This window comes from Micropterus dolomieu, linkage group LG12, assembly GCF_021292245.1.
Source record: "Micropterus dolomieu isolate WLL.071019.BEF.003 ecotype Adirondacks linkage group LG12, ASM2129224v1, whole genome shotgun sequence".
NCBI classification, from domain to species: Eukaryota; Metazoa; Chordata; class Actinopteri; order Centrarchiformes; family Centrarchidae; genus Micropterus; species Micropterus dolomieu.
This window is the reverse complement of record NC_060161.1, coordinates 31,569,359-31,582,570: the sequence shown is the minus strand read 5'-3', so window position 1 is coordinate 31,582,570 and position 13,212 is coordinate 31,569,359. Positions and strand designations below refer to the sequence as shown.

At 37.1% G+C, this 13,212-nt stretch overlaps 2 protein-coding genes across 5 annotated transcripts in view; one reads left to right on the top strand and one right to left on the bottom strand.

The window, feature by feature from the left end:
- LOC123980350 (low affinity immunoglobulin gamma Fc region receptor II-b-like) overlaps positions 1 to 5,667 on the bottom strand; it is a 12,843-nt gene extending 7,176 nt beyond the window's left edge. Inside the window, exons 1-9 of one of the 4 annotated variants that reach the window (XM_046064694.1) lie at positions 5,597 to 5,667; positions 5,444 to 5,497; positions 4,888 to 5,157; positions 3,766 to 4,011; positions 3,253 to 3,408; positions 2,845 to 2,934; positions 2,160 to 2,237; positions 1,779 to 1,850; positions 1,624 to 1,698 (exon numbers count right to left, since the gene is read on the bottom strand). In XM_046064694.1, the coding sequence (XP_045920650.1) occupies positions 1,624 to 1,698; positions 1,779 to 1,850; positions 2,160 to 2,237; positions 2,845 to 2,934; positions 3,253 to 3,408; positions 3,766 to 4,011; positions 4,888 to 5,157; positions 5,444 to 5,497; positions 5,597 to 5,627 (1,072 nt within the window). In that variant the 5' untranslated portion in view covers positions 5,628 to 5,667. The remainder of the gene's footprint in view (positions 1 to 1,623; positions 1,699 to 1,778; positions 1,851 to 2,159; positions 2,238 to 2,844; positions 2,935 to 3,252; positions 3,409 to 3,765; positions 4,012 to 4,887; positions 5,158 to 5,443; positions 5,498 to 5,596) is intronic. The other 3 variants (XM_046064695.1, XM_046064696.1, XM_046064697.1) reach the window with 3 other exon arrangements.
- The window catches only part of LOC123979912 (butyrophilin-like protein 10), a 102,441-nt gene that overhangs the window by 22,849 nt on the left and 66,380 nt on the right, over positions 1 to 13,212 (top strand). The gene's annotated exons all lie outside the window — the stretch shown is intronic.

The window sequence follows — 13,212 nt, the reverse complement described above, 5'->3', positions numbered from 1 at the left end:
TTTGTATTATTGTCTTTTGGGTATTATTGTCTTTACACTTGTTAAAGCACTTTGTAACTTGTTTTTGAAAGTGCTCTACAAATAAAGATTATTATTATATCATTATTATGGTGCTCTGGTACTGTTGTGGATCAAGTAGGGAGACTGCAGCTATAAGCCCCGCTTATGCGCAGCTCAGCAACAAACGAGCTCTGGCTGGAGCAAGACGCTAACTTTGGTCATCTGTTAATATGTGAGTGAGTGTATCAGAGGAATCAGACTAAAGTGAATGTGTGTTTTGAGCTATATTATTTTGTTACATATTAGTATTTTGAGTTAAGTCAATTTTGATTCTGGCGAATATCTGTTCAATTATTTTGATGTCATGTGTACTTATTTATAAGGTAGAATGCTTTATGCATTTTATATTGTCAGTTTGCTTATGTCATTTGTTGTTTATTTGTGAAATGTTTAGTATTAGTTTAACATGAACTTTAAGCGGAGATTTGAAGATAATGAGGCTGGGACTCTGTGTGATTGTGGTCAGAAATAAACGAGCTCTGGCTTGAGCAAGACGCTAACTTTGGTCATCTCTCTCAGTGCTCCTTAGCCTGTGTAACCTTTGCTGCCGGTCCAGGTCTGGCGCCGGTAACACTTGCCACTTGCATGATGAATACAAAATCTTCCATGATAATTCCAGTTTCTTTAGAATGTTATTTTATTTTATGTGCTGTCTAACATTAGTTCAACATCACATTTGTGTGATGCCTTCTCCATTGTATCGGACTCTGCTTTGGTTCCCTTTAGTTCCCTATTCCCAAGCATGCACACAAGCACACGCTTGGGAAGGTAGTTGTGGGGCTGAAAATATAAAGATGTTCATCCAGATAAAAGGTCTTTATGGTCTATTCAGGATTACATGGGATTACTAGATCATTTTATTGAAAAATGCTGTTCAGATTATCAGATTTGTTGTGTCTTAAGCCTCGAATATACTAGGGAGCGGACGTGGACCCCATGGATGCCGACTACTTCTGTTTATACTACTTTCTGCAGCTTGGCAGACATCAGTTGGTCCCCGGAGCGTCGCGTACTCGCGGACGCGGAAAGTATAATCCTTACTTTAAAGAGGCCATGTGTAGTTTATAGGGGCTACTAGTGGTGAGACTTCAGATTGCAGCTTTTGCATAGATTTTACTATTGTTCTGTCTGGGACTTTTGTATTATGACTGTACTAAATTAAAAATTTTGATTTATCGAATTTTTCCACTTTTTGAACCAAACTGCTGAAAATTATGTCAGCATCTGTTTCTTTTTACCAATAGAGCTCTTTTGAGGAAATGTCAGGGGGAATACATTGTTTTTCTTTCTGATTGCAGCACAAAGTTTCTACCAACAATCTGAACAGCATCTTTTCAAAAAAAGGAATAAAAAAAGGAATCACCCAAAGTGTGACAGATCATTGATTACAGTGTGAACTACAGTTCCCTTCAAAATAACAATAACTCACAGGTGAAATCTGCATGTGGACCTTCTTAGTTACATTAGTTACATTAAATCATAAAGATCTGGGAGCATCACAACTGTTTGTGCACATTTTTAGAAATGTGCACAAACAGAAACACAATTTAATAATATACCAACCAGGTCGGTGGGTTCGTGGATTCGCTCTTATGGTCAAAGCAGAGTAAACAGGTTGATGTGAGGACTCATCTTCATCTGAAGTAGAGAAACCCACAGTAAGCAAGAGGTTGACAGACAGACAGATAAGAAAACTTAAAATACTCATACTGACAGACCTTTTTGTCTTTGTGGTTTTCTGCTGCGGTTTGTCTTGAGGCAAAGACTCAAATTATCAGCGTCTTCTGTGTCTAAAAACAAAACACCATCTATGACACACTGAGAGGATTCAAAAATAATTCAGACATCAGTCCTGTTGGGCAGCACGTCTCAACTGCCACTTTCAACATCAGGGAGAGTTACACAAAGCAACTCCTCTTATTTTTATTTAAGTGATTAACTTAATTGCAAATCATAAAAGTATAACTTTGTTTCATAAATTAAAGAGTAAATATGTACATAAAATGTAAATGCTTAAGACATAAGTTATCCATGAAGTCTTTTTGTCATCCTCACATCTTGTTATCGAAAAGAAAAATCTAAATTAAAGTCAAATAAACCTTTGTCCTTTCTCTGTTTTGTGACGACGACTGCATATGTCACACTGTTTGGGTCATCTGCAGCATCGTCTTCAGAGACTGAAACAAAAATGAAAATGTTTGTGTAAAAAATCTAAACAACATGTAGATTATTAAATGCAGAAGCAGAAGGTTGGCAGGTAGACATAAGTACACGTGCATAAATGTAGACCATAAACTTAACGCTTTGGTCTAGATAAAACAACTAGTAGTAATAAATAGTTATCCAAGTAGTTAAAATCAAGGGCAACATTTCCAACAGTGTACATATTTTGGATAGGGGGGAACAAATTGTTTGAAAGGAGTCAAAGCAACCATCTACAACCAAGTAGAGAAACCATCTCTAAACATGGGAGGACGTCTGCAACACCACTTGTCCTTTCATCCCTTCTCAAGTGACTGAGCAGACGCTCACATTTGGCCTCATATCAAAAAGCCAACACCGGTCGTTCTGGTCGTTTGAGTCATCTGAGGCCAAGTCTTAACAACTGACGTTACAACAGCCAGGAGCACCAACGAACCAAGTGGTATCCATCATCTTGACAGTGACCCTTCAGAGGTTAAATAGCTGGGATTCCCTGACAGCCAGTCAGAAGTGAAGAAGCCTTCTGGATGGTTAAGTTTCTATATATAAAAATGACTTGAATCACAGCACACACAGTCTCACCTATTTCATCGTCTTTGCCGGAGTTTGATGCTGCTGTTGCCATCTTTGAGGAAAAGCAGAGCACCACTGATGGATAGAAACGCAAGCACACTGACATCAGAGACACAAAAAAAGAGGAATTACATTTTTTGCTATTTCAAAAAAATATTATATATATGTGTATATATATATATTCTTAAATAATTACCTACTCTCTTTGGACACAGCGGACATGATTCACACAAATGTGACTTTGCTGTTCTTTGCCATTCAATTTCTAACTATGTAAACTGTTACATGAATATCAAACCCAATGTGTGATATGATGCACTCCTTCATAAACTTGACGGCTATAGTTGCCTTCTCTTCTAAGTGTTTTTAAGGAAGTAATTAACACGCAGCAGATTAGATGACGTTGCTTTTCTTTACCTCTGTGTTTCCTAATATGATGGAATCCCACCACCAGCAGCCCCAGAGTTAAAATGGTGACAACTACCCACAGCAGGATGAGGACTTTAGGGGCAGCAGTGGCTTTGGGGAGGGTCTCTTCAGGAGGGGATGGAGAGATGATAGAAATTGTATTTGCTGTAAGATTACAAATTCCACCCATGAACTTTGATTTTAAATAGAATTTTAAACCTGCAAAACAAACAGCCATAAATAAATAAAAAAATGCTACAGGAAACTGTCACTGAACTTTCACCTTTCAACTCTGTGAAGTCATGTTAGTCCAGATGGCTGTAAAGCATTTGGTAAATATTTAACTCGCTAACAGTCACAATGTTTTCAACACTGGTCAAGTGTCTGACAAAATTTCTATCAAACTCCAGACAATTGAACCTTTCATAGGAACGGTGACATCACCATGACTAGTCTGCTCCCATCCTGGCCATTCAACTAGCACAATATCATCTTTAGCTTTGTAACACTATCATGTCTCACCTCTCACAGCCAGCCAGCTTCCTGGTGACGCTCCAACACCAGGGATTATGCACTTGTAGACGCCTTCATCAGACTTGGAAACATTGTTAATTGGCATCTCATCAGCAGGACTGCGCTCCATGAGGACGTCATCTTTGTAGAAATGAGCTTTGGTGTTGGTGGAAGTTGTCTTGTGTCTGCAGCGCAGAACCACATTTTGTCCCACCAAAACAGGAAGAGCAGGAGTCTCCAGGATCACAGGACCAGCTGAACAACATGTCAAGAAATAAATAAAATGAGACACTTATGCTTGGTAAATTTATTTTTTAGAAAAGCTAAAAGACCAACAAATCTTAATGAGTAACTTATTAGCCATCTGAGTGGGGCCCTTCGTGAGGGTGGTAAATCTCCACAAGTTCCAAAGGACAGTAAAGTAAAAACACACAGTCCTGTCAACTAGAAATTAATTTTATTTACAAATATGTTTAAAATGAGTTTCAAAAGAAACAATGACACCTGGATTATGTTGTCAGTCAACATAATGATGAATTGTTGTTAATTAACATATTAATGAAAGATCATTGTCATGGTTTAATAGAAAAAACGTTCTGAGTGACTTTATGGTCTTTTTATTTCGTAAACGTATCCACAGACTAGAATTAGGATGCAAACCCGGCTCCTTTGCTTTGCTGCGATTGTCAGCACAATATAATTGTTAAAATAATTTTTTGGGAGACAGAGTTGGGCCACATAAACCTTAAGAGTCTAAGCAGCATACTAAAATATCACTACAGATGGGATGCAAGCATTCCTGAATTTTTGGATATTTCCCTCAAAATTTTTTACGCAAAATGTACAAAGAATACTAGTTATTGATTTAAAGTCTGAACTGGACCATTGAGTTTTATCAGAATCAGCTTCTATTGAAATTGCTCACAATGTGCTTACTAATACAATAATACAATAATAAAATCAGACACAACTACAGTATAGAGAACACTTATATACACACTATAAACAAAAACAAAACAATATAGAGAGAGAATATTATCAGTTGAGTTTCATACTGGACATTATACATGTGAAACACATCAGGTAGTTTAAAATGAGCATGAAGTGACTTTAGATATACAACAAACATACCAGCGACAGTGATGTTGGCACTGTAGCTTCTCTCTCCTCCATCAGTCTCACACCAGTATTCTCCACTGTCTCCTGAATAGCTCTTATCAATAGTGCAGGAGGACCCCATTGGCGTCCTCTTAATGTCACATACTGGCTTAAATTCCTCAGTGTTCCTGATCCCTTTCAGTTGAGTGGAACCATCAGTCCCCTCACAATGAAAAGAGACAGACTCATATTCAAAGTGCTGCAGTCTGTCTGGAGTGATACGAAGAAAAACTGCATCTGAAACTGAGAACATAATGATGTTTGTGACAAATGGAACTAAATAAATATAAATCAAAGTACCTCCACCCTGTGACAGATACAGCTAGTCTTTTTGCAAGACACATTTGCGTGTTCACATGTAGCATTAACTAATGAAATTTAAGTTTAAATTTGAGATCAGGTTAATTTATGAAAACATATTTAACATATTAAGTTCAACCTCATGTCGATTGTGTAGATGGAAAGAATTATGTAAAAAAAAAAAATGATTAAAAGAAATAATTTGTAGGATTTTCTCTTTGTTGCTCACCACTTTGAGTGTGATTCTGAGCTTGTGTCTCCACCAGAATGAGTTCAAGCACCACTGAATAAAAAAAAGGAGCAAAGCTATCAGTCATGTTTGCTTTGATGTTCAGACACATAAAACTTGGGGAAAAAGAGAAACCTGAGACTCAGTACTCACTCAGTCTGAAGCAGAGAGCTGTAGCCTCCATGGTGTCTTGCTGTTGACTGAGCAACAGACTGAACTACAGCAGTTGAAAACTTCCTGTTCAGTTTGTTTCTGAGTTTGATGTAAAAGCCGGGGCCACACTCACTGTGGCTTCAACATACAGCAGTGGTTTCTCATCTTGAATTATCAACACCCACTTAGGGGGTGGGGGGTAACCATCACTGATAGCCTTTTTTAACTTTAACCTTTACATAGCACGCAGTAAGGGTGTCCTTTTTTATTCTTCTTTTCCCCCTGTCTTTGCACATCACTGCCCGTTGATTTGACAGACTGACTCTACCCAAGCTCCCAATATGTACCTGTGTTTGCAGATAGAGGTGTATGGGACCGGCAGATTGTGATGTGTGGCCACTATTCCTAGAAATTCCGTCTGTCTGCTAGCGTTCTGTTTTAATGCAGAAATTTACCTTTTCATCTTTTCATTAACTGTATCATCATTGTTAATCACATATCAAACAGAAAGCTAGATTTTAAAAAATATTCATCTCCCTTATTATCAAACAACTCTTATATACAATATTCCATAAAATACAGAGGACCATTACTTTAGAATATTATTCCCATCTCTATCAAACCTTTTTCATCATTGTCAGTATTTAAGTCATGAAAACATGAAAAAATACTTATGACATAGTTGCAATTTAAGTGTGTGTGTTTTGTGTATGTTTTATTAAACTGTTTATCATTGTTGTCATATTTTTCCAGAATAATTTTGTATGATATAAACTGAAAATCCAGAGGGGAGGTTTTGCTATAAGCCCTTGGGGGTTTCTTTCCTCTTCTGCATTATCGTTACATTGTATTTCTATATATTTTTATGTCTTTAGTGCTACAAATAAATACATAAATAAAAAATACGGTTGTGTCTGTTTAATATTCTCTCAATGATAATAATGTCCCATCCTCTGGCTGTCCTCTAACTCTAGTGTGACCAGCAACATTTCAAAGGACACCATACCCGGGGATTAGTTATAAGCAAATTAGTATCACAGGTAAAATACCTTGTTGTACACAAGCAGAATGTGATATTATAGTAATATTACGGCAGCATTTAATGTTGTAGCTGAAGCAAAATTTAACAGTCTTATATACTGTTGTGTTATTTATTCTTTAACAAAAAATGTTTCAAGCTAAACATGTTATGTTAGTAAATCTTATTGTAACTTGTACCTACAGCTTCCAAATAAATGTACATTCGTTGAAGTATGAAGTAGTAAACATTGTTTAGCTCTCAGAAAGGAAATCTATATAATACATAGCACCCTGCAGGGTGTTCAGCAGTCATCAACTAATTTCACACTAAGCCCCAGATGTCATTTTTATGTCAGATGTCCCTGTATCTCCTATTATCTCTCTCATCCACTCACTTTATAGAAAGGCCTGAACACAAATTTCTAAAAGGTCCTGTTCTGCCTCCTGCAGTAAGACAGTCAGCCTAACAAGATGCTGACACAACAAAGAAACATTGTTATTGTTCCTGATGGTTTTGATTGCAGCGGTCATATTTTATGGTAGTGATCCGTTACCTGGCAACAGGCTCAAAGTTCAACAAAAACAGTCAACATGAAACGGCCCTTCATTTTGGTTTTAATAGATGCAACATTTTGAAATATGACAGGTTTGATGTAGATGCAGGAAAATATCGGGGAACACATTTTTGCCATTTTCAATGACAGTGAAATATTCTAATACGTAATATAGTAAAATGCAAAGGTCTATGGTTGAGCCTTAAATGGCATCAAGTACAACACTTTACTCACTGTCTTAAATAAATAACAAACCTTTTAAGATGTATTTACATGATAAATAAATGTATTATCATCATTAAATATGTTCCCATTCAGATGTGCAGGAAATGTGAAGCGTATGTAAAGACGTGAACATTTGTGTGGAATTGTGGTGAGATTTCTGCCTGATCAGAAGTGTTTCAGGAAGTTTTGTTTAGCCACCTCCTCCTCTCATCCAGTAAAGTCCCAAACAGTGGCCTACTGTATCTGCAGATGGTCTAAAGGGTCCAAATCAGCAGAGGAACAACACAGGCTTATGCACAGCAGATTGTAGGACAGGTGGTTTGTTTAAAAATATAATGAATTCTCATTAAATGATGACGTTATTCTCGAAATATTATTACTTTTTTCTGGACAGGCAACACAGATATGTTGGAGAGATTCTGAATGTGCAGAAAATTTTGAACATGGGCAGAAAAACACAGGAGCTTTTAAAGATCAGGAGTTTAACTGAATTAAAATTAATTAATCACTGAGGATAGAAAAGGTGCCATGGTCATATTTAAAGAAGTTAACTTCCCCAAACAAAGACAAATAATATATTAATTTGTTAAGTTGATGGGACTACAAACTTTTGTTTTGTTCTACAACCTTGTGTTGTAAAATGACAAATAAACTACCTTGTAAAGGTTTATCTACAGGAGAAACCTTTTTAAAAGCAACACAGAATTCCTGAGAGCTTTACTGTATTATATTTTGTCATACTTTAAATCCTCACCTCTTAATTCAGATTAGTTTTTTGGGTGTTACGTATTATAAACACACACAAGTAAGTCAAGAAAATATACCTACAGTGAACACTAGTCAGCAGCACATCACAAGTCACAGAATACAGCTGCAAATATGGTTACACTATAATAATGTGTTAAACCTAATGAAAATATTATCATAATTTCAGCTGACATAGCCATGACCAATACTTTGAATAATCTAGGTCTTAAGATTGGATTTGATAGATGTAGTATCTTTATTTTATATATATATATATTTTTTTAAAAGCATTGAAGGGCATTTTTTCCCCGTATTTGTTTTAAGTTAAAGGAAGAACACAACTGTCAGTCTAATTTGAAAGATAAAAAAAAAAAAAAAAACTGTGTTGAACTTTTGTGCGCTATAATCACATTGAATAACTGAATATGTATGCGAGTATGACCTGGATGAGTCTACAACACTGATTTGGAAATGATTGTTTGGGACTCCATCTGTGTTACTACTATAAGGCTAATGGGCAAGAGCTTCTTTGAAATTGCCCAAGTTTATATTAGAACTAAGGGTGGGTGAGGGACCCAGTTTGAAAAATGTTTCCCCCCTGTCCATAATTCCTGATGCAAAGAGCTCAGTTTGTAGTCATTCAGAAAAAAACTGAAGGGGTTTCCTTTCCAGCCACTTTGAAGACTTGGTAATGTTTAATGAATTAATCTGCATGACAGGAGGGATATAAAATGAGTCTGTTTGCAGCACACCATTATTTCATCATCCATCCATTGAAGAGGGATTTTCAGATTTATTTTACACATTCATAACCAGCATTTACAAACAAACACTAACATACACTATATTCTGTATTCTTGACTGATTTGTGATGGACACCTCTTTAGTTCACATTAGGAGGAGCATACATGTCACGCAGCTGTAGTATGGAGGGTTCAAGATCACTTGCTGCTGCAGGCCAGGAAATTAACCTTTTGCCGCCTTTCTTGGTTACCTGTAACAGCCATTCTGCTTCCTACATGACAAAATCTAGTCAGATTTTCCACGAAATACATGCATGTGATGGTCATGCGTGCTCCCGAGCCTTTTGCTCACTGATTCTGAATTCTATACACAGCGACAACACTGCAGCTAAAGAAAAGGACAAAGGTTTATGTGCTGAATTAGTCAACATCAAAAAGGCTGGAGTCATGAGAGACCTCCACTTTGTTTTGCAACCGACACAGAGTTGGCTTTTATGCTATTGGACAGCTAAACTAACCAAAAGCATTGCCAGTTGCTTGCCAGGCAACATTTCATATAAACAATGGTAAACTAACGTGATACATTGAATGATGAATACAAAATCTTCCAGGATAATTCCAAAAAGTAGAATTTTATTTTATTTTATTTTATGTGGTGTATAACATTAGTTCAAGCTGATAAAAATATTACTGTAACGTTGCAGTTTATCTTACTTTACCATTTTGTGTGATGTGGTCTCCATTGTGTTGGACTCTGTTTTGGTTCCCTTATTGGTTTGTGTATGCACACAAGCACACGCTTGGGAAGGTAGTGGTTGCAATCTGAAATCTCACCGCTAATAGCCCCTGCAAATTACACTTGGCCCCTTAAAGACAAAACAAATCTGATAATCTGAACAGCATTTCTCAATAAAATGATCTAAAAAAATAATTGTCAAGGTAATTCCATATTATAATGAATAGCCCTTTTTGACCTTTAATCTGGATGAACATCTTCAAGTCAAACATTACATTTTCAGACCAACCACATAGCTTTCACGTAGATTTTACTATTTTTCTGTCTGGGATTTTGTGTTGTAACTGTACTAAATTGAAAAATTTTTCCACCTTTTGAGCCAAACTGCTTAATATCATGTCAGCGTCTGTTTCATATTACCAATAAAAGCTCTTTTGAGGTCATTTCAGGGGTTATGTATTGTTTTTCATTCTAATTATAGTACATCTACTAACAATCTGAACAGCATCTCACTTGCCCATAGAAACTAATGAAACAAAGGAATTACCCAAAGTTTAACAGATCGTTGATTACATTGTGAGCTACAGTTCCCTTGGAGTCACTTTAATGGGGTCAAAATAACTCACAGGTGAAATCTACATATGGACCTTCTTAGTTACATCCAGATTTAAACAGATAACTGTTATATAACGGTGGGTGTGGGTTGAGCAGGTTGGAGGACCCAAACGCAGAACGCAAGGCAGAGGTGCAGTTTAACGGGGGTTTATTGAGGGAAAACAAACAAAAGGCGAGCACACTTACTGACAGAGTGGCTGGTTGACAGAGTCCAAAAAACAAGGTGATCCTAACAGAAATCCAAAGGTACATGCAGAGGGATCACTGGGGTAACAGACATGACAAAGGTTACCGAACACAAAACAGACCAGAGTGAACACTTAACATGAACTAAGGTACAGGACTGGGAACAAGGACAAAGAACTAAAACGCAGGAACAAGAGTTAAGGCAGTGACTAAGAAACAATATTACAACTAGACTACCAAACTTCAAATCAAAGCCATATCAAATCAACACAGGACTACGAGCTAGAACACCAGATAAGACATAAACACCAAGGACAAGGAAACGAGAAGAACAGGTAAACAGAAGGACACCAGAAACAATTGGAAAAAACTCAAAATCACAGGGAAAAACTGCAACTCATGACAATAACAATTTGGGATCCTCACAATTGTGTGGGCACATTTTTAAAAAATCCCTGAAATTTTATCTAAAAACATTTTAATACTATACAAACCAGGTCGGCAAGCTTGTGGAGTCGCACTCATGGTCAAAGCAGAGTAAACAGATTGAAGTGAGGACTCATCCTCATCTGAAGCGGAGAAACCAGCAGTAAGCAAGAGGTGGACAAGATGAACTTAAAAATACTCATTGACAGACTAAATGGGCACATTTTTGTCTTTGTGGTTTTCTGCTGTGGTTTGTCTTGGGGCAAAGACTCAAGTTATCAGCAGCGTCTTCTGTGTCTAAAAAAAAAACACCATCTATGACACACTGAGAGGATTCAAAAATAATTCAGACATCAGTCCTGTTGGGCAGCACGTCTCAACTGCTCTCCCTAATGTTGAAAGTGGCAGTTGAGTTACACCAAGCAACTCCTCTTATTATTATTTAAGTGATTAACTTAATTGCAAATCATAAAAGTATAACTTTGTTTCATAAATTAAAGAGTAAATATGTACATAAAATGTAAATGCTTAAGACATAAGTTATCTGTAAAGTCTTCTTGTGTTCCTCACATCATGTTATAGAAAAGAAAAATCTAAATTAAAGTCAAATAAACCTTTGTCCTTTCTCTGTTTTGTGACGACGACTGCATATGTCACACTGTTTGGGTCATCTGCAGCATCGTCTTCAGAGACTGAAACAAAAAAGAAAATGTTTGTGTAAAAAATCTAAACATGTAGATTATTACGCAGAAGCAGAAGGTAGACAAGTACACATGTGTACAAATATTATATAGTCTCATTTTAAGTATTAACTCTTTGGTCTAGATAAAACAACTAGCAACTGTTTTGCAGTTTACTTCAGAAGTTTTTGTCTGTAAAGATTCTCAGTCATCCAAGTCATCTTTCTCCAAGAAGTTAAAATCAAGGGCAAAAATGTCCAACAATGTATTTTGGATAGGGAGGACAGATGTTTTGAAAGGAGTCAAAGTATCCATTTACAGCAAAGTAGAGAAACCATCTCTAAACATGGGAGGAGGGCTGAAACAACACTTTCCTCCTACTTAAATCCTGTCCTTTCATCCCTTTCCAAGTACAGATGCTCACATTTGGCCTCATGTCACAAAGCAGCTAGAAGCACTAATGAACCAAGTGTTGTCCATCATCAATAGCTGAGATTCCCAGCCAGTCAGTCAGAACTGAAGAAGCCTTTTGCATGGTTAAAAGTTTCTATAAATCAAAATTACATAGAGCACAGCACGTACATATTATGAAGTCATGTTAGTCCAGATGGCTGTAAAGCATTTGGTAAATATTTAACTCGCTAACGGTCACAATGTTTTCAACACTGGTATGTGTCTGACAAAATTTCAAAATTTCTACCAAACAATTGGACCTTTCATAGGAACGGTGCCATCATTATGACTAGTCTGCACCCATCCTGGCCATTCAGCTAGCACAATATCATCTTTAGCTTTGTAACACTATCATGTCTCACCTCTCACAGCCAGCCAGCTTCCTGGTGACGCTCCAACACCAGGGATGCTGCACTTGTAGACGCCTACATCAGACTTGGAAACATTGTTAATTGGCATCTCATCAGCAGGACTGCTCTCAATGAGGACGTCAACATTGTAGAAATCAGATTTGGTGTTGGTGGAAGTTGCCTTGTGTCTGCAGCACAGAACCACATTATGACCCACCAAAACAGGAAGAGCAGGAGTCTCCAGGATCACAGGACTAGCTGAAGAACATAAAACATAAAAAATAAAATGTCAGACACTTATGCTTGGTAAATTCCTTTTTTAGAAAAGCTAAAAGACCAACAAATCTTAATGAGTAACTTGTGGCGGCATTAGCTCAGTCAGTTAGGACTTGTCTTGGAAACCGGTGGGGCTGCTCCCCGGGCGCTGTACGATGATGTTGGCACTGTAGCTTCTCTCTCCTCCATCAGTCTCACACCAGTATTCTCCACTGTCTCCTGGATAGCTCTTATCAGTAGTGCAGGAAGACCCCGTTGGCGTCCTCTCAATGTCACATAAATTCCTCACTATTCCTAATCCCTTTCAATTGAATGAAACCATCAGTCCCCTCACAATTAAAAGAGACAGACTCATATTGAAAGTGCTGCAGTCTGTCTGGAGTGATACGAAGAAAAACTTCATCGGAAACTATGTGTTACAAAAAGTGTCTCAGATTAAACATGCAAAAGTGGGAAATAATGATGTTTGTGACAAATGGAACTAAATCAAAATAAATCAAAGTACCTCCACCCTGTGACAGATACAGCTAGTCTTTTTGCAAGACACATTTGGGTATTCACATGTAGCATTAACTAATCAAATTTAAGTTTAAATTTGAGATCAG